This window comes from Saimiri boliviensis, chromosome 7, assembly GCF_048565385.1.
Source record: "Saimiri boliviensis isolate mSaiBol1 chromosome 7, mSaiBol1.pri, whole genome shotgun sequence".
Taxonomy (NCBI): domain Eukaryota; kingdom Metazoa; phylum Chordata; class Mammalia; order Primates; family Cebidae; genus Saimiri; species Saimiri boliviensis.
In genome coordinates this window covers 12,219,858-12,239,403 of record NC_133455.1, presented here as the reverse complement: position 1 = coordinate 12,239,403, position 19,546 = coordinate 12,219,858, and the positions used below count along the sequence as shown (strand labels likewise).

General features: G+C 48.0%; 1 protein-coding gene across 2 annotated transcripts; it reads left to right on the top strand.

Annotated features, from left to right (window-relative positions):
* The first annotated feature begins 4,062 nt into the window (after window positions 1-4,062).
* MLEC (malectin) lies at window positions 4,063-19,479 on the top strand. Of its 2 annotated transcripts, XM_003932177.4 has the most exons (5): window positions 4,067-4,455; window positions 11,718-11,896; window positions 12,458-12,634; window positions 12,729-12,786; window positions 13,935-19,479. In XM_003932177.4, exons 1-5 carry the CDS (start codon window positions 4,233-4,235, stop codon window positions 14,162-14,164), a joined length of 867 nt encoding a protein of 288 aa, XP_003932226.1. In that variant the 5' UTR covers window positions 4,067-4,232; the 3' UTR covers window positions 14,165-19,479. The 2 variants fall into 2 exon arrangements, with proteins under 2 accessions (XP_074258253.1, XP_003932226.1); XM_074402152.1 differs by lacking the exons at window positions 12,458-12,634; window positions 12,729-12,786 and having other exon boundaries at window positions 4,063-4,455.
* The last annotated feature ends 67 nt before the right edge of the window (window positions 19,480-19,546 follow it).

Here is a 19,546-nt window from a genome sequence, read left to right as displayed (position 1 = left end):
GAGAGGAGGATTTGAAGAAATGTTTGCATCAAACCAGCCCCAGCTGAAGGTGGGAATGCGGCCACCCCAGTGTTTCTGGGCTCTTAGACTGGGATGACCTTCCACAGCAGGGAGGGGAGAACTCAGGCGGCTGGAGCCCAAAGTCCTCCCTGTCTATGGAGAAACGGCCTGGGCCCAGGGCCACCTGGGGACTCACATTCTTCTCAGCCTTTCCAGGGCTCAGACTGCCTGCCTGCTCCAGGGTTCATCCTGAGAGCAAACCTGGGGCTCTCTGGGGACCCCTCTGTGTCACTGCTTTTCGATATAAGCCTGCCCTGGGTTCAGGTTCTTTAGCCTGGCTTGGCAACTGTGACTCTGACCTTTTTGTCTTCTGCCCCCCACCCCATCAAGGCTCATGTCTGCAATCCCAGCACTTTGAAAGGCCAAGGCAGCAGGAGAGCCCAGGAGTTCGACACCAGCCTGAGCAATACAGCAAAAGACCTCATCTCTACAAAAAAAGGAAAAAGAAAAATTAGTGGGGCATGCTGGCACATGCCTCTAGTCCCAGTTACTAGGGAGGCTAAGGTGGGAGGATCCCTTGAGCCCAGGAGGTAGAGGCTGCAGTGAGCCATGATTATGCCACTGCACTCCAGCCTGGGCAACAGAGCAAGACCCTGTTTCAAAAAAACAACAACAAAAAGGACCCGGCAAAGTGGCTCATGCCTGTAATCCCAGCACTCTGGGAGGCCAAGGCAGGTGGATCACCTGAGGTCAGGAGTTCGAGACCAGCCTGGCCAACATGGTGAAACCCTGTCTCTACTAAAAATACAAAAATTAGTCGGGCATGGTGGCGTGCGCCTATAATCCCAGCTACTGGGGAGGCTGAGGCAGGAGAATTGCTTGAACCCAGGAGGCAGAGGTTGCAGTGAGCTAAGATCGCGCCACTGCACTCCAGCCTGGGCAACAGAGCAAGACTCTGTCCTAAAAAAAAAAAAAAAAGCAACCTTTTACAGCATAAGGTGGGGGTCCGACTCCTGATACCCGCTCAGTTGCTCAAAATGTCTTGCTCTGTTGCCCAGGCTGGAGTGCAGTGGCAGAATCTTGGGTCATTGCAACCTCTGCCTCCTGGGTTCAAGTGAGTCTCCTGCCTCAGCCTCCCGAGTAGCTGGGACTACCAGTACACACCAGGCCTAGCTGATTTTTGTATTTTTAGTAGAGACAGTTTTGTCCTGTTGGCCAGGCTGGTCTCGAACTCCTGGCCTCAAGTGATCAACCCACCTCAGCCTCCCAAAGTGCTGGGATTACAGGCATGAGCCACTGGTCTGGCCAATACTGTGTTTTTGCTGTATTTTTGTTTAGATACACAAATACTTACCGTTGTGTTTAACTGTTTACAGTATTCAGTAAGGTAACATGCTGTATCGGTTTGTAGCCTAGGAGCTATCAGCTATATCATATACCTTAGGTGTATAGGAGGCTATCCCCATCTAGGTGGGTGTAGGTACACTCTGTGATTTTTATAAAATGACAAAATCACCTAATGATGCATTTTTCGGAAGGCATCCCTGTCATTAAGTGACGCATGTCTATATCTCTATTTCACAATTGAGGAAACTGAAACTCAGAGAAGGACCTCACTTGCCCAAGGCCACACAGTGGGTAAATGGGCCTGGGTGTGGGATGCAGGCAGCCTATCTCAGATCCCATGCTCAGATCCTGTGCCCTGCCTCCAGGGTCTGAGAATTTGTTTTACGGAAAAGACAGCCTAATTCATGAGCAGCTGGAGCTCAGAAAGGGAGCCAGGCTCCTTGGTACAAAGGTGGCCCAACCACAAATGGCATCGGAAGGGCCCAATAACAGGAGCTGTCCAGGTATCCTGTTCACCTTCTGGGGTGACCAAAGGCCTGGAGGACTGAGAGAAGGCCTTTAGAAGCCTCCCCAAAAGTTTAATCCATTTTATGTTTGTTTCTCCTGGACTAGACTGCCTCGAGGATAAAATAAACATGAGCTCCTGGTGGCAGCGCAATATGTGAGTGGGACATGGGCTCTGCAGGCCAACTGCCTGGGAAGGAGGACGCCCTGTCACTACTACTTGTGTTTCTGTTCCCCATTTGCACCAGACCCCTCCTTTGAGGGTAACTGAAGCCTCTCAGTTGTCAAGATCCTTCAAAGATGACAGTTTCAGAGAGAGAAGACTAGAATTAGAAACCCCAAGAGACCAGGCGTGGTGGCTCTGCCTGTAATCCCAGCACTTTGGGAGGCCAAGGCGGGTGGATCACAAGGTCAGGAGTTCGAGACCAGCCTGATCAACATGGTGAAACCCTGTCTCTACTAAAAATACAAAAATTAGCCAGGCGTGATGGCATGCAACTGTAATCCCAGCTACTTGGGAGGCTGAGGCAGGAGACTCGTTTGAACCCGAGAAACAGAGGTTGCAGTGAGCTGAGATTGCGCCACTGCACTCCAGCCTGGCAACAAAGCGAGACTCCGTCTCATAAAAAAAAAAAGAAACCCCAGTGCAGGGCCCAACACACCTTGGACGGGCATGTCTATGGGAGAAGCAAGGATGCCCTGCAAAATAGTGGGGAAAGTGAGACTGGGAGGGAACACTTCCAAAAGTTACCCCATGGGGTCTGAATTTGGGGCCCAGGGAGGAATTCGGGTGCGTTTAGATTCACCACTGACAGTCTCTATTTTGGTACCCTGTTTTGTTCCTGTATAGCACTTATCACCGTTCTAAGTAATTAATTGCATTAGGGGTTGTGCAAGGTCTATGATTCTCACGTGGGACGCCAGGTGTGTTCTTCGTTAATGCAGCACAAAGCTCGTTGCCTAAGTAGTAGGTAGGATTGTCAGATAAAATACAAGAAGTCCAGTTAAGTCCGAATTTTAGATAAACAGTGCATTTTTTTTTTTTTTTTTTTTAGTATAACTGGGTCCCATTTGCTTATCTGAAATTCAAATATAACTGGGCTTCTCATATTTTGTCTGCCAAATCTGACAACCCTAGTAGTAGGGACTTGATACATTTTTTTCCTTTTAGGGAGAATTTCCAAATCGACCAGTATTTATGGAACAAATGCATAAGCAGTTTTTTTTTTTTTTTCTTTGACTGCCCTACACTTGCGGTGCGACCCTTTGGCAACATTCAGTCCCTTTCTAGGCCTCAGTTTTCCCATCAGAAAAATGGGAGTCTAAGCAGCGACCGAAGCGCAGGGATCTCCAGTGTGGAAGAGCGCCGGGTAAACTGCCAAGGAGCAGGGAGCGAGCTCGGGCCGTAGCTGTGCGAGACATCCCCGACCTCCAGCTCCGGCGCGGCGGGCGGCGACTCCGGTTCGCGCCTAGGGCGCCACGGCCCCGCCCTCACGCGGCGGAGGCGGCCGGAGGCTGTCGCCATGGAGACGCGGGCAGCCTGGAGCCCCTCGCTCACAAAGCCACGCGTTTCCGCTGCGCTGGAGCCCCCTGATTGGACGGCCGTCTGGACGCTACCACACACCCCGAGCCCGCTAAGGGGAGGGGGCGGGGCCTTATCCTCGTGGGACTCGTTCCCTGGAGACCTGTGTCCGCGGCCTCTCTGGGAAAGCATGGGTCCTCTCCCTCACGCGGCGAAAAGACCTGAGTCTCTTAGGTCTGGAGCGTGTCCATTGCTTCTCCTACTAGAATTTATGCTCATGCTTCTCCCTGAGAAAAGAAGAGGGGGCGGGCAAGTCGGCCACGCCCCCTCCAAAGCCTATTTAGTCTCAAGAGCAGGAGCACCGGAAGTGCTGGCGACGTGTCAGTGCGCCCTACCTTAAACCTTCCCCCACATGCCACCTTTCCCATTCAGCTATGGGATTCCGGGGCCGCCTGGGCGCTGCACCCGCCACTTCCGCATCGAAACGCCGCTTCAACCGAACTCACTCCCTCTGCGCGCGCTCCATCCCATGCCCCACGGCTGCGCTGGCCCCTGGGAGAAGCCACGCCCTTTCCCGCGCCTGGCAGCCAATGAGCGGGCGTCTCCCAGCGGGGTGGTGGGTAATTAATGAGGGCCGGGCGCTGATTGGCTGCAGGGTCGTAGCCGGGGGCCGGGTGGCGGGGTAGGTTGTTCCTGAAGTGGGAGGCGGTACCCGTGGCTGAGGAGGAGGCCTGAGAGCGACATGTCTCTGGCGGCTCAGGCGGAGCGGCCCGTGGCGCTGTTTTTCTGAGTCCGGGGCGGCCTGGCAGCCGGCCGAGGACGAGGGTCGGCGGGGACTGCCCCCGCGGTGGTGGCCGCCATGCTGGGGGCCTGGGTGGTTGAGGGAGCCGCTGTGGCGCTCCTGCGACTGCTGCTGCTGCTGCTGCCGGCGATCCGGGGGCCGGGGCTCGGCGTGGCCGGCGCGGCGGGGGCCGGGCTGCCTGAGAGCGTCATTTGGGCGGTCAACGCGGGCGGAGAGGCGCATGTGGACGTGCATGGCATCCACTTCCGCAAGGACCCTTTAGAAGGCCGGGTGGGCCGAGGTGAGAGTCCCCGTGCCGAGCCGTGGGATCCGGGGCCTGCTGTGCTGGGGCGCAGCCGGCCGGGGGCTGCGGGCCCCGAGCCCGTTTAGACCCTGGGGCCGTGTCTCTGGAGCGAAGTTTCTCTTCTGCAGCTTCCTCGGGGGCCCGCTCGGAGCTTAGGGCCTGGCACTGGCTCCAAGCTACCTAGAGTCATAGAGGCAGGGAGTTGGCGAGAAGTTAGTTATATTTGGAGTTCGCATCCTGCATTTTCTCAAGCCCTCACTCCTATCCAAGCTGGGAGAGTAAAGATGAGGGCGGCCTCTTGCCACCTCCAGGCCTCGCGGATTGTAGGTCATGAGTACTTCTGCTTCTCCTGTCGAGACAGTTCTTGGGCGATTCTTGCCGACCCAGGAATCCGCCGCTTTCCTTTCCCCTTCTGCAGGAGCGGGGCTTGCTTCTTAGCCAGAATAGGAAGGACTCTGGAGAGGATGGGCCAGGAAAGTTTGATTGTAGCCTCCTCCCCCGCCCTCTTTTCGAGCGAAGACTCTGTGTGCTTAAAAGTAGAATCTGCAGGCTGCCCCCAGAAGGTGGTTCTGTCGAAGCCATCCTGCACGTGAGGCTGGTGGCTGTGTGTGAACTGGGTCAACCAGTGTAAGAATCCGAATGGTCTATCAGAGAATGCTTAGCAACCTTCCCTAGGTGATCCTGACAGTTCTAATTCCAGCTTAGGGGGGAAATGATTGTGACTTAATGTGACTTAACGATTCGGTAACAGTGGTTTTTTTTAACATTGCTGCACAGTTCCCAAAGTTACTGTGTGTCAGAATTGCCAGGGCAGCTGGTTAAAAATGCAGATTCCTAGTCCCCACTCGAAATCGATTTTTAGCAGATTGAGCTTTTTTGCGGGAACCCAGGTTTCTGCACCAGAGGCTTGTGATGTAGGTTGCCCCCACCTCCCGACCACTGTTTTGGAAGATCTACTTTAGAATCTTTGTTCTGTTGGGGGGATTGGAAAACAGGTTTCAGAAGGAAGTTCTTTGCTTCATGTGTTGGAAGGAGATTGATGCTGTATGGCGGGTTCAGAGGCTGCTAAATTGGCAGTATGCCACCTCCAGACGACCAGGAGACAGACTCACTCTTCACTTTCTCTCACTCTCTTTCGCGATGCCCAGATTTGGCTCTTGATTTTACTAAAAGAGTTTAACGGAGTTCCTCCCAAGTTGATTGCTGGGTCCTGGAGTTTGTTATATTAGGGAGTTTATTGTTTTTCACGCATGTGAGGGTCTTGGGACACAGGGCTGTTTTCTGAAGTTCTATGTTTGTCTTGGAATTTGTTGAGTCCTGGCATGTAGATCACAGTAGCCTGGCTTCAGCTGACTCAGGGCTCCAGTCTTTAGCAGCGGTAACAGCAGCCAAAGCCAGACTTTACAGCAGGAGGTCATTACTATCTCTATCCTGGACCCTTCCTCTTTCTTCGTGAGTGTGGGCAGGGAGGAAGGAGCCCTTGAGGAAACTAGACAGTTTGTGGACTTTGCCTCTTGAGATAGCTGTGGCAAGGGCACTGCACGGATGGTTTCTTTCACTTAGCAGATACCATGCCTTACATTAAGTCTGTTGTGCAGAGGATAAAGCTGAGTAAGACCACACAGGTTTAGTTCCCACATACTGCCCTTATTCAAAAATTCTGGTTTTAATTTGCTGGTGCAGGTGTGTGAGGGGTGTGTGTGTGTGTGTGTGTGTGTGTGTGTGTGTGTTTCTTTTGGCCTGGTCAGCAGTCAGCCAAGATCTCTGTCCTTGGGTTATTAGCTCATGGTTGCAGTTCCTTGGGAGAAGTTTATTGTAGCAGGTAAAATTACAGGAGACCTACCAGAGCTCATGTGACAGTGGCCCTTGGGGCATCATATATATAAATGAAGGTTCCCTACTAAGGTTCCCTTCTCCAGTCTACCAGTGTGGGTAAGAATTGGAGCAGTATTAAGGCATGGATGGAGAGTGGGAGGTGGTGCTTCTCAGCTGCAGTTTGGACCAGCTTGTTGCAACATTGCACTTCACCAGGTTCCTGAGAAAGGCATTTTGCTGGCTTTAGGTGAGGGCTGAGATGTGCATAAGCTTGCGCTCTCAGGAGGTAGCTCTCTCTGTGCTAAGGAGTCAGTCCCACCAAGGGAAGTGCAGCTGTTCACGCTGCGTTTCTTCTCTGGGCCTGTTTGGATAAGGGTGTGCCAGGTATTTGGAGACCCTTGCCTCATGCAGCTATTTACATTGATTGTAATAGGAACTGTATGCCTTATTTCTTTTTCCACTTGCTCGTGATGTTGTTTCCAGCTTGCTGAGAAAAGTTGATTTTATGTTGAATGAATTCAGGTATTTGTTACCAAGTTAGTTCAGATAAGAGTTTGGCCTTCTTTTGAACTTGCTGTTTCTGTATAGTTTCTTTGTAGTTCAGTATTCTTGTAACTGTGAGTGGCCCAGGGCACCTAGTGGCTTAGGCTTTCAAAGGCAGTTCAGAATATTTATTGGATTTCATTTCTGCCTTGACAATAGCTAGTGCTTACATCCTGGGAAAGGCTTTTTCGGCCTGTTTGCTTCCACAGATGGGAGCACCACTGCAGAAAGTGGTTGTTTAGAAGTGTTCACATTGAGGTTTTTGTATGAGGCACATTCCAGGGTTTTTATTTATTTATTCAAAAATTTTTATTTTGTTTTTCATTGTAGACACAGGGGTCTCTCTGTGTTTCCCAGGCTGGTCTCAAACTCCTTTCCTCAAGTGATCCTCCCACCTTGGCCTCCCAAAGTGCTGCTATTACAGGCATGAACCACCGCACCTGGCCGTGTTCCAGATATGTAACTTGGTCATTCTGAGTTCCTCTTCACTCTGACTAGGAAAAGACCTGGTTATTTGACCTGAGGGCATAGAATTTTGCTTGGTTTTAGGGAAGGCTATTTCCTCTTCATAGATACCTGCTAAAGTCTTATGATCTTGAGAAACATGCTTTACCTCTCTGAGCCTTGTTTCACTTTTCAAAAAAAAAAACTTCTCATGCTTTAGAAATCTCTGATAAGACTCTGTAAACTCTCCTGTCCAAAGCAGTTAAAGTGTCTCTGTCACTTTTTTCCTTGATGACCTTTTACATGGAATTAAAAATAGGGCAGAACATGGCTCCAGAGAGGAAAGAGGCTGGCTGGGGACTAGAGCCTATCAGGTTGCTCTTGCTGTAAACAGTAAGGAAGACCCTTTTCCGGGCTGCCTTCCTTTTATCTGGGAAAGGATTTGGCTTTGGGGAGGTAAGAGCTTGAAAGATGGGATGAGAGAGGAGTCACTGCTGCCTCTGATTTGCTCAGAGCCATGGGATTTGTTTAGAATTCTCTGTATCTGCTGTCACCTAACAGGCAGGCTTCATCTGCAGGCCCTCCAAGTAGTGGAAGTTCACAGGTAGAAAATTTAGGTCCCACCAGGCGTGGTGGCTCGCTCCTGTAATCCCAGCACTTTGGGAGGCTCAGGTGGGTGGATCACGAGGTCAGGAGTTCGAGACCATCCTGGCTAACATGGTGAAACCCCATTTCTACTAAAATACAAAAAATTAGCCAGGTGTTATGGCATGTGCCTGTAGTCCCAGCTACTTCAAAGGCTGAGGCAGAAGAAATAATTATTTGAACCTGGGAGGCAGAGATTGCAGTGAGCTGAGATTATGCCATTGCAGTCCAGCCTGGCGACAGAGTGAGACTCCCATCAAAATAAAAAAAAGAAAAAGTAGGTCCCTGAATCCCTGTCTCAGCCCATTCAGAACAATTCTTTTGGTACTGGCTTCACTTGAGAAAGAACTGATCCAGCAGAACAGTCTAGTGACCAGGAGACCTGAGGGGGTGGGGTGGGGAGTGACGCTAGAGCACCAGGAAGTTCTATAGCTGTGTTCTCAAGGAGGAAGTCTGCTCATTCTGGCTTTCTCATTCTTGTGGTTCCCATTTGCAGTTTTCCAGTTAGTTTTATTACTTCCTTTTCTTTTGATCCATTCCCTAAATTCCCCCAAGTGGAGACATTAGTGCTTATCGTGTGCATGTCCTTGCCTGGCTAGCATACCTATGCGTCTGTGTCTCTCTCTGTGTGAGCCATTGTATTGAGCTCTTTATACGGACTGTTCTACCCTTAACACAATGTTGTGGAATAGGTGATATCCTTATAGGTGAGAAAACAGACCTAGAGAAAAAGAACTTGTTCAGTGACACTTCGTGTATGTCTTTTCCTGAACCCTGTGCTGAATTTTCCAAGCAGCCTAGTTACTACATTGTCTAAAACTAAGGAGCAGACATAATGTAGGCCTTTTGGCCCCCTTCCTTTTTGGTTGACTGAGTTATATTATGCCAATTTCAGCAGTATGCTGACTGTACCCTTCATTGTATTTTAGAGAAATATTTCACTGTGAATGTATAAGGGCTAAGGAGGGAAGAAAAATCTTTTTTGCTGCTCCATCTCTTGGGACTTGGTCAGCTTCAACTTTACATATGGCAGATCTCTTGGGAAAGCCACTTGGGCTTTAAAGGGAAAATATTTAAAGGTAATTCCAAGGTTGTTAAGTAAGTTTTGTTCACATGGTTGAGTTTTCTTTGCTGTGGGGCTGAGACTGCCCTAGATGACGTTACTGTTAGTTTCTCACGTTTCTGATTTGTCAAGAAAAAAAAAAAAAAGATTCAGTGGCTCACGCCTGTAATCCCAGCACTTTGGGAGGCTGAGGCAGGCAGATCACCTGAGGTCAGGAGTTTGAGACTAGCTTGGCTAACATGGTGAAACCCCATCTCTGCTAAAAATACAAAAAATTAGCTGGGCGTGGTGGCACACACCTATAATCCCAGCTACTTGGGAGGCTGAGGCAGGAGAATCGCTTGAACCTGGGAGGCAGAGGTTGCAGTGAGCTGAGATCGTGCCATCACATTCTAGCTTGGGCAAGAAGAGTGAAACTCCATCTCTTTTTTATTTTTCAAAATTTTTTTTTTCTTTTAAAGATGGGGTTTCACCATGATGGCCAGGCTGGTCTTGAACTTCTGACGTCAGGTGATCCACCCACCTCGGCCTCCCTAGGATTACAGGCGCGGTGGGCGCCTGGCCTCGAAACTCCATCTCAAAATAAAAAAAAAAAAAAAAAAAAAAAAAAAATCCCCACACATGCATAAAATTGTGTAGCTATAAATCAAATCTAGTTAATGTTCCAGATTTATAAGGATCATGGCCTCATGGAAGAAGGAAATTTTTAGAGCTCAGTTGGAAGAGAAATAGCAGTCTTTTTAGGTTTGTATCCCAGCACAGTGGTTTTTTGAGCCTGGAAAGGAAGCTGGAGGTGGGGTGGGGGGTGCATATTAGCAGTATATCCTTTGTAGCATTGCTCAGCTACTCTTCTTTGATTTCTGGAGGAGAAATGGGAAGAAAAAAAGTCTGAAGACAAAACTGCAATGAGTTTCCTGTTCCATTGTCTCATCAGTCCATCTGATCTCGTGGCTAATGTCACTTACAGGAACCGTTAACAGTTATGTTTATTTTTTTGAGGTCTTGACCTCAGCCACTGGCTCTTTTTGTTAATCTTTTACCTTTTGTCATGTCCTCTCCCTTGTTGGTGATTCAGAAGATAAAGCTCTGGGGATGACAGCCCCTGGCCGTCTCCCAAAGGATCTAGGTGCCAAATGTCTTCAGGGTCACCATGTGAAATTGGAAGGCAGTCTTGGAATCTCAATTTCATGCGGGAGGAGAGACTACATGACTGTTACATCTGTAGTTGGGAAAGTATATTTGTGGAGCACTAGAAAGCCTTGCTGAGTTTATAGGATAAAGGAGTCTGGCTACTCTCTGGAGGAAGCATAACTGTATCTGAGGCTGAAATGGGGTATCTTATATTTGCACAAAGACCCTAGTTTAGTTTGTTGTACAAGAGAAAGAAAAAAGCATATGTACAACTATCTCATACCAAGGTTGGGAGAGGCCTGGGGGCAAGAGAGTTTTTCTGTTCTTCTGATACTGACCCAAGGTAATCAACTTTTTTTTTTTTTTTTTTTTTTTGAGACGGAGTTTCGCTCTTGTTGCCCAGGCTGGAGTGCAATGGCGCGATCTCGGCTCACCGCAACCTCCGCCTCCTGGGTTCTGGCAATTCTCCTGCCTCAGCCTCCTGAGTAGCTGGGATTACAGGCACACGCCACCATGCCCAGCTAATTTTTTGTATTTTTTTAGTAGAGACGGGGTTTCACCATATTGACCAGGATGGTCTCGATCTCTTGACCTCGTGATCCACCCGCCTCGGCCTCCCAAAGTGCTGGGATTACAGGCGTGAGCCACCGCGCCCGGCTGGTAATCAACTTTTTACTTTTACCCTGTCTCATTCCTTGTTAGTTGGTGAAATGTGAAAGGTGACTCCCCTAGGACTTGGACATTTTAGGCGGATTATCTTTCTCTGCAGGATGCTCTAGCCTTGTGGACAGAATGGCATGACTTCACTGCTTTGCAGGCACCTCCTTTATTGTTGTTTGTTCATTCAGCAAACTGTGGGAGTGGAGACTTTGTACCAGGTCCTGTGCTAGGTGCTGGAGGTGCAGTGGTCACTTTTTTTTCTCCTGTTGGTTTATCTGAGTGAATGTTCAAGTGAGTAGGTAAGGTAGAGTTTTGTGAGCCTGTGGGAAGTAAGGAAATTAGAAACGTAGAAACGATCACACCTTTCTTTTATGAGCCTGTTTTTGTTTACCAGCTTTGGAACTTTTTCAATGAAAGTTATTTAAAAACACACACACACAACAACTAAAGCTGGAATCTTACTTGTAGTAAGGACAATGAAGGATGACTTTCCAAAGCAGATATCCTGTTTGTTTTAGACTCTGGGCTTTTCTGAATGAGAGAAAACATTCTTTGAACTTCATCTTGTATGGAGTTCCTGGCCATCCCCCTTGTTTTAGGAGGTTTCTCTGAAGCCTTCCCTCTTGGGGAACCAGGCAGCTACAGCATAGCACTTTCTTCTGGTAATGAGTTAGACTTTTACTCGTCTCATCATTTTCCTTACAGTCAGGGGAAAAAGGTCATTTTAATATGCTTTTAGAAAGTTCTGCTCTGAGGTTTATAGGGGCTGTTGGCCTGATTTTACTCTTCCATAGTAATGGCTGATTCCTGCCTTTGTTGGAGCTCTGTTAGCCAGGTGCAGAGGAAAGGGTTATTATTAACATTACCCTGGAAATGCCTCTGGCTGTTCTGGGGTCTTTGCTCTTCTTTTGTGTCTTGACTCGGATGTGCTTTCTCTTTCTTTGTCTTTTGTCCTCAGCCTCAGACTATGGCATGAAACTGCCAATCCTGCGTTCCAACCCTGAGGACCAGATTCTGTATCAAACTGAGCGGTACAATGAGGAGACCTTTGGCTACGAAGTGCCCATCAAAGAGGAGGGAGACTACGTGCTGGTCTTGAAATTTGCCGAGGTCTACTTTGCACAGTCCCAGCAAAAGGTGAGGTCCTGGTCAGGCTGCTGCTTGACCAGTGGGGCAGTGCTGCTCTTGGACAATCCATTATTATGGGGCTAGAGTGTGTCAGAGCCTCTCCAGAAAGGAAGAACAGATGAGCTGTAGAGAAGCATGTTCCATAGTCCACAAGGCTGCATTTGCCTTGGAGGTTAGTGACAGAAAGCAATGCCAGAATCCTTGTTTTGGCAACTAACTGATCCTGTGAAGGCCCTCCTGGTTACTTCCCTCCATGGTTTGCCGCACCTTCACCTGGTTTTTAGCCTTATTTTTTATGTGTCCCTTCCTGTGAATTTCCTTCTCTCTATGCTAAGCTTTTTGTTTGTATTCTTTGGTCCTTAAGACCAGTATTAAAAAACCTCCTTGGCAGCAAAGGAACATGGCTTTGATTTGACCCAGGTTAAGAATGCTAGTCACCCTGGATATCCAGACCCATCATTTCTTAAATTATTTTTGAACTTGAGGCCCAAGTAGGTACATGATGCCCATCTGCTTGAAAGGATGTGAAGCTGATGATTTTGACATTGTTTCGTTTTCTTATCCTGGAAGGTATTTGATGTGCGATTGAATGGCCATGTCGTGGTGAAGGACTTGGATATCTTTGATCGTGTTGGGCATAGCACAGCTCACGATGAAATTATTCCTATGAGCATCAGAAAGGGGAAGTTGAGTGTCCAGGGGGAGGTATCCACCTTCACAGGGAAACTCTACATTGAGTTTGTCAAGGTAATACCCCTATTCTGCCCATTGCTGAAGAGAGTGGGTACAGGGGAAGCTGTTTGCCGCTGTGTGGGGTTGACCAGTGTTTCCCTTTTCCTAGGGGTACTATGACAATCCCAAAGTCTGTGCACTCTACATCATGGCTGGGACAGTAGATGGTAAGTTGTGTTTTGACCTGCTTTTTTGACTTAGGTGGAAGGAGGCCCTTGGGAGAGAATTAAGCTGATCACTATTTTGGAAACACTTAAAGCTAAATTGTAGGGATTTCAGAGTCAGTGCATGGGGATGAAGTATAACATGGTACTAGCTACAATCTTTGGAGTCAGGTCTGTGTATATCTTGTTGCTGCCATTTAATCAGATGTTTGTCTTGGACAGATGCTTTTAATTTCCCTATAAATTGGGAATAATAATGGCACCTATTGGTGTGCCCTGACCTTTGTAGTTATTTGGGATCACCTAAAACTTGTCCTTATACTGTTTGTTTGACATCTGTTTCTTAGGGGGAAAAAGGTAAAAGAGGGGGTCCTGTAGGGTTTTGGTATGCTCTTAAAGAAGCCGGCACTGCTGGACTGCACTGGGGCAAAACTTCACTTCTTTATGTCTCCTTATTCTTGGGATCCAGCCTTAGAGTATATCTGTCTCTTCCTCAGGGCTTAGATTCTCCTGGCTGCCAGCATCTCAGACTGATTTTTGTGGAGAAAGCTGGGTCTTTGTGACATTTCTCCCCCGTTCTACCTCTGTACCTTTTCCCAACTCATCTTGAATGCACTGAGGATTTCATCCTATTGTCTTGATGTTCCCCAAATGCTGATATTATGACATCTTGGAGGATGATTGTCTTACTACCAAACAGACCTGTGTTTAAGTCTCTGAGGAGGAAGGAGGACAGAGAGGGATAGTGTGTGCTAGGAACCCAGAACTCTCCAGGTCAGCTTTTCTTCAGTTGCTATAGAAATCAAAAGGAAATGTGGGCTTATGGGAGGAGGAGGGATTTGAAAAGGTTAGATTTTAGGCATTGGGTCATTGTCCCTGTACAGTCTGGTCATCTTGGGGCTCTGTAAAAGTGGAACAGGAAGGTAAGATAGTGAACCTCTCTGAGCAGGGCTTTTTCTACTTACTAGTTAAATCTAAAGTTTTTGCAGCATTCTGCTGTTCTATAGGCCAGAGGCTATTTCTGTTACTTCTGGTCTTTCCTCTGGACCCAGGTTCAATCACAGGAATCTCTATTGTGGCTCATTTGCTGCTTTTAAGGGTCTTCTTACTTATATGCTGTGGGTCTTAATAGTGTTTTCTTCCTGTGTTAGATGTACCAAAGCTTCAGCCTCATCCGGGATTGGAGAAGAAAGAAGAGGAAGAAGAAGAGGAAGAATATGATGAAGGGTCTAATCTCAAAAAACAGACCAACAAGAACCGGGTGCAGTCAGGCCCCCGCACACCCAACCCCTATGCCTCAGACAACAGCAGCCTCATGTTTCCCATCCTGGTGGCCTTCGGAGTCTTCATTCCAACCCTCTTCTGCCTCTGCCGGTTGTGAGAACAAAAGACCATCCTGAACAGGGTGGAGGGGTGTGGGAAAGAAACCAGCCATATTGGTTTTGGTTTCCATATTTTTCACAATGATTAATGAAAGAAAAAAAAAAGACAAAAAAAACACACACACATTAAAGGAGATAAAAAGAGGCAGAGCAAGTAGAGAGCAGCCCTCATTCACCACCTGGTCCCAGACCTGCTTCAGTCCTCAGCCTCTCTTTGTGGCTGGCCCCCAGCTGTCTCTTTCCTCTTGAGGATACTTAGGGTAAACTGGATCCTTCCTGCTCAAGGATCCTCATTTGTATTCCTAGTGGAAAGGACTCTGAACTCAGAGGAGTCACTGTTTTTTAGGTCAGAAATTAACAACAGGGAAATGCCATCTTATTACCTGAGACGACCAGCACTGGGAGTTAGGTATGGTCTGAAGTTATGTCCAGATAAGACTTTAGATGTCCTGGGATTGAAAAAATGTGTGTGAAGGGGTAGAATTTGTGTGGTAAAGATAAAGAAAGTAGGGAGATTAAAAAAAAAAAAAGAAAAGAAAATGCTTCCTTACTTGAAAGCCTTTCTGGATTAATCCAATGATGGTCCCACCTTTAGTGTTTGAGCTTTGTCATTGCTTATCTCCCTGACGTGCCAGTTAGAGGACTGTCTGGTATTCAAGACGACTAGGTTGTGTCAAGTCCTCAAACTGCCTCTGACTTGTTACCACAACAAATCATTTTGATTTCAGTGCCTGTTGGAGACTTGATTTCTTCTCAGTTTTTTTTTTTGGACCCCTTAATCTGGCTAATTTGAAATTTCTTCTCCCTCTTAACCATCCCACTAAGTTATAGCCAAGAAGGGAAGGAGACATGGGGATTTGGGGTTCTCTGCTTGAATGTTTTCTCCTTTACCACCTCACCTTGTTGGTACCTCCCGCCCTGGATCTCTGAGCCAGCAGCCAGGAGGACCTGACCCAGCAGTTCTTTACTGGCCCCTTTGTAGGGTCTTGCTGCCAGGGGGCAGGGATGCTTTCCAGCCTGCAGCAACAGAACACTTGACCTTAAAAGTCTCTTCTGGTCTTTGGATTAGAAAAGGCTGATGTTAGCATAGCTTAAGAGCAACCTCAGAGACTTGAGCCCTACTAAGTGACTGACCACTGTTTAGAGTGTCTGGTATCTGATGTTCATTTATTCCCATGTTCTTGTGTGTCACAGTTCAGCCAGTTTTGGTTTATGCCTAGAAGTGCTTCAAGGAACTAGACTAATTGGCTATATAGGCCCAGTGACGCTTATTGATCTTAATAGTATGCCCCTCCCTTCCCTGTCCTTTCATGTCCCTATCCAAGTAGCAGTCATGTTCTTGGTGTGATGGGACTGAAGGAATTCCAGTCAGCCAGAGCCTTAGCAGCTCTGAAGCTAACCTTAGCATCTGAGTGTCTATCTTGAATTCCCTGGAAAAATTTGTATAGGAAGTAAAGCTTCCCTGGTCCCCTCCTTTCTGGTCACCATCATTTCCCAGTTAGGGCAACAATAAAGGAGGACCCAGCCAAGCTAGAGGGAATTTTGTGGATGGGAGACAGCAGGGTTAGCTTCAGCTTCGGCTGGAGCAGTCGGTGTAGGATCTCAGGCCAGGCCCGTCTTTCTAGAATGTGTTTAATTTTGAGTTTCCTTTATTAGATATGTTTTTTTAAGAGCCCTATATATTTGAACTGCTCTTTATGTGACAAAATAGGTAGCTCTTGGGCTCATGTCTTGGGTTTTGGCTCTTTAATGATTACTCTAGGCCAGCATTTAGTCATTTGAGAATTGTAGCCTTTTGTTTTCGCTAACTTGGGTCTCAGTGCTAGGGTATTGAGTCAGGTAGCTGGAAGACTGTGGCCTGAGGCTGCAATCAGAGAAACACTTCCCATAGTGCTTCATGAGGCTCCCCGGCTTCTAAAGGATGAGGTACTGTAGCCTTAGTCATGGGGACCACCTACCTGGGGCAGTGGACATCCTAACTAGATGGGCTTCTGGCAGTAGCTTTGGTTTCTGTCCCATCGAAATTCCCCAAAGTTCTGGGACCTGCCATTGGATTAGACAAGATGAAGAAGGAGGACTTGCTGCCTCTGTTTTGCCTTGTTTGTTAGTTTGCCTGGGTCTCTCTGAGGAAGGAGGGGGTCCCAGCTCCACCTCAACACATCCCCTTTCAGTGACTCAGAGTCTCAGAAGGAAACCCTGACTCCTGGGGCCATTTCCTAATGGTACTGTAAGCCAAGCAGCTTTGCTTCTGCCTCTGTTTCCAAGCCCACCCTTTCCCCTGAGCTCAGGGTTAGGGATGGGCACTTTCCTCTCTGGTTGTATCCAAAAGGAAGGAACATCTTCCTATGGCTCACAACAACTAAAGGGGAAACGAGGAAGCAGGAAGAAGCACGGTGGGGGCGGGGTCGACTCCCCTGGAGCCAAGCCCACCCAGCTACCAAGAGCTGCCTAGGGCTGGCCACAGCTGGCTCATGATGCTGAACTTGAAAGTGTGTGTGTGTGTGTGTGTGTGTGTGTGTGTGTGTGTGTGTGTATGTGGCTCCTCCAAGATATAGGTACATGAAGTTTAGGTTAAAAGGGTGGGATTCTTTATTTTTGTTTTTGTATTGTATGTGTCAAGAATTACGCTGTTGTTCATCTTTTGCTTTTTGCACTGTTTGTTCCCTATCTGTATTTTGAGCTTAGTGCTAGCACTGAGAGGCTCCACCATAGGGAATGCATGGGAGGTAGTGAGGGGTGTCAGTGAGGGGGTGGGTGGAGAGAGGCCCAGGCTCTTCTACTGAATCTGTACTCTGTCCTAGGTTTTTAGATCCCACTGAGCCCAGCTGGCTGAAAACAAAGACAGTCAGGGTGAAACTTTTTTTGCCAGAAGTGTGGCCTGAGTTGAATTTCCGGGAGGATGATGCAGACGTCTGCTGCAGAGATGGGCTGAGAGTTCTGCAGGCTAGCTCTGACTTGGGTCAGGGGCCAGTTGGTCTCTAATCAGACTTTTTTTGGGTCTCACTCATGCTTACTGAAACATCATGCCAAGAAACTCTGGGATTCATGTCCCTTAACCCAGATTCATTTTTCTGAAAAATCTCCATTGTTGAGGAGAGGCTACTCTTAGTGGACACCCCAGGTTCTCATGACTGGGAAGATAGTTTTCTTCAGTTGTCAATGGTGTTAGCCTCCCAGGAAGACTAGCCTTGCCCACAGGACCACCTGTTGGTTTAAGAGCATGTTCGTGTTCTCTTGCTTTCACTGCCTAAGAGCTACTGGGATCACATTAGCAGGCACTTAGGCTTTGATGAGAGGGCAAAGTTTGAGTTAAGTTTACCTCCCCCTTTCTGTGCCTGGGAACTGTTTGGTCCAGCTTTAGAATTGTGGTTTTGACTTCCTTATCTCTTGGGAGAAGCTTCTGTTTTAAGGAATTTCTCTTCCTTCTTATCCTGCCTCTAGCCTCTTCTGGAAAGGCCTAGCTATGGATTCTAGAATCTTAACTGAGAACTTCAGAAAACAGCAACAGTATTTTCCTTTTCCTAGTGCTAACATCCCCTTCCCTAGAAATTGGCTCACCTTGGGAAACCCAGGGAAAGAATCAGCAGGTTCTCTGCCCTCCCTGGGGATTGGGGAAGGAGCCACCCCGGTCAGCACAGTGCCTTTTCCTCTCCTGCTCTGAGCCAGGGTGGGGCATTCCCTCTAGATTCAGGTCTGGGCAGAGGTCCCATAGTCCCTGCCATGGGGCTGCTTCCCTGTCCCTTCCCTCCCCTTTGCTGGCTTACTCTGACATAATTCAAGTGTCTTCTTGCCTTGAGGATCCTTGATGGCATCAAATGGAATATTGTCCTCCATGCCTCTCCAAAAGGACGTAGGAGAGTAAGTGAGCTTTCTGAAGTGAGAGATGAATCTGTTTTGTTTGTCTGTTTTAAAGGGCAGGGTGGGGAGGTATGGTTTGGGCCTCTTCCTCCTGTAGCCCTGGAGGAAGGAGAGACTGAGGCAAGGCACAGTGATAGATAGTACACTGAAGCAGAACCAGAAACACCCAGGAACTGTTCAGAAATCTCAGAAGAAATCTGCTTCTCTTTGATGGAAAGATATAATTAATGATTAAAGAGCTCCAAGAAAATTGCAAAGAAGCCTTAATGTTCAAGCTTTAGGAAGATCAGAGCAATTTTTCTCTTTCAGTCCAAGCTAAGACTCTCTGTATTTAGACCTCCCCTGGGGCAAGAGGGCTAGGTTTTCTCATTTTGTTATGAGACTAGATTGGTACCAGTAGATCAGCTGCCAAGTGAGGGCGGGCTTCTTCTTTGCACCTGTGTGGCTTGCTTCCAGTCTGGCCTGTCCTTTCTAGCTGCCTTTTGTCTAGCCTGTGATGGGGGGCCAGATCATCTTGACAAAAGCAGGTGATTTGGGGTCCAGCTGGGTTGGCAGGAAAAAAGCAGGATGGATCTCTTGGGACGGGTTCTCCCAGGAGTATAAACACAAGGAGCCAGGATTGTGCTGGCAGCCAGGGAAACAGTAGTGTCTGTTTGAGTTGGCAGAGAGGCCTTGGCACCTCTTGCATCCAGGCAGTCTTGTGAGATGGGGGCACACAGCACTGGGGAAAGCAGAACTCTCTTCTCACCTCTATTTTGAGCTTCAGTGCTTTATTTCAGTATGAGGAAAAACAACAACAAACTGAAGTGCGCTTTCCGTCCTTTTAAAGGACAACTGTCGGGAAGGGAGAGCCGAGTTTCGAGGTAGGAGGGGAGCACTGGCAGGGAGAGACATTCTTGACTCCTCTCTTCCCTGGTGTGTCACGATCTAGGGAATGAAAAGACATTTGACCCTGGATTGGTTCTCTCCTTGGACTTAAGGAATGTTACCTTTTCCTTCCACGAAGGTCTCCCAGGCTAGGACCAACTGCCCATTCTGAGCTCAGGGCAGCCTCTTCAACCATTATTGGCCTGATCTGGCTTGTCAGGAAACCAACCCCACCCTTATACATTAGGCCTGGCTGCTCTATTCTGTACCAAGTACTGGAGGAAAAAGTGTCAAGTTCTAGCCCTTATAGCTTCTACTCTAGTTTCCCGTCCTCTCTCTGTGGAGGCCAAACCAACTCTTCGTCAGTAGCCACAATATGCATTGATGGCACAGTGAGATATAATTGAGGGGCTTTGAACCTGGCTGCCCGGGGAAGCTGTAGGGGTGGATAGAGCTGGCTTTCCTTCTGGGCTGTCTCCATCTGACCCTACGCCTTCCATGCCCCACCCCACTCCCACCAAAAAGTACAAAATCAGGATGTTTTTCACTGTCCATTGCTTTGTGTTTTAATAAACAATTTGCAGTGATACTCTGTGTTGGGACTGAGTTTGAACTTGATCACAAAGTGTTGAAGTGATGGGGTGGGATAAAGGAGA

Bases quoted from the DNA above. Each gene is read 5' to 3' on its own strand.
- MLEC (XM_003932177.4), top strand. From the start codon at position 4,233: ATGCTGGGGGCCTGGGTGGTTGAGGGAGCCGCTGTGGCGCTCCTGCGA. The intron at 4,456-11,717 runs GTGAGAGTCCCC...TTTTGTCCTCAG, and splicing joins AGAAGGCCGGGTGGGCCGAG to CCTCAGACTATGGCATGAAA. The intron at 12,787-13,934 runs GTAAGTTGTGTT...TTCCTGTGTTAG, and splicing joins CATGGCTGGGACAGTAGATG to ATGTACCAAAGCTTCAGCCT.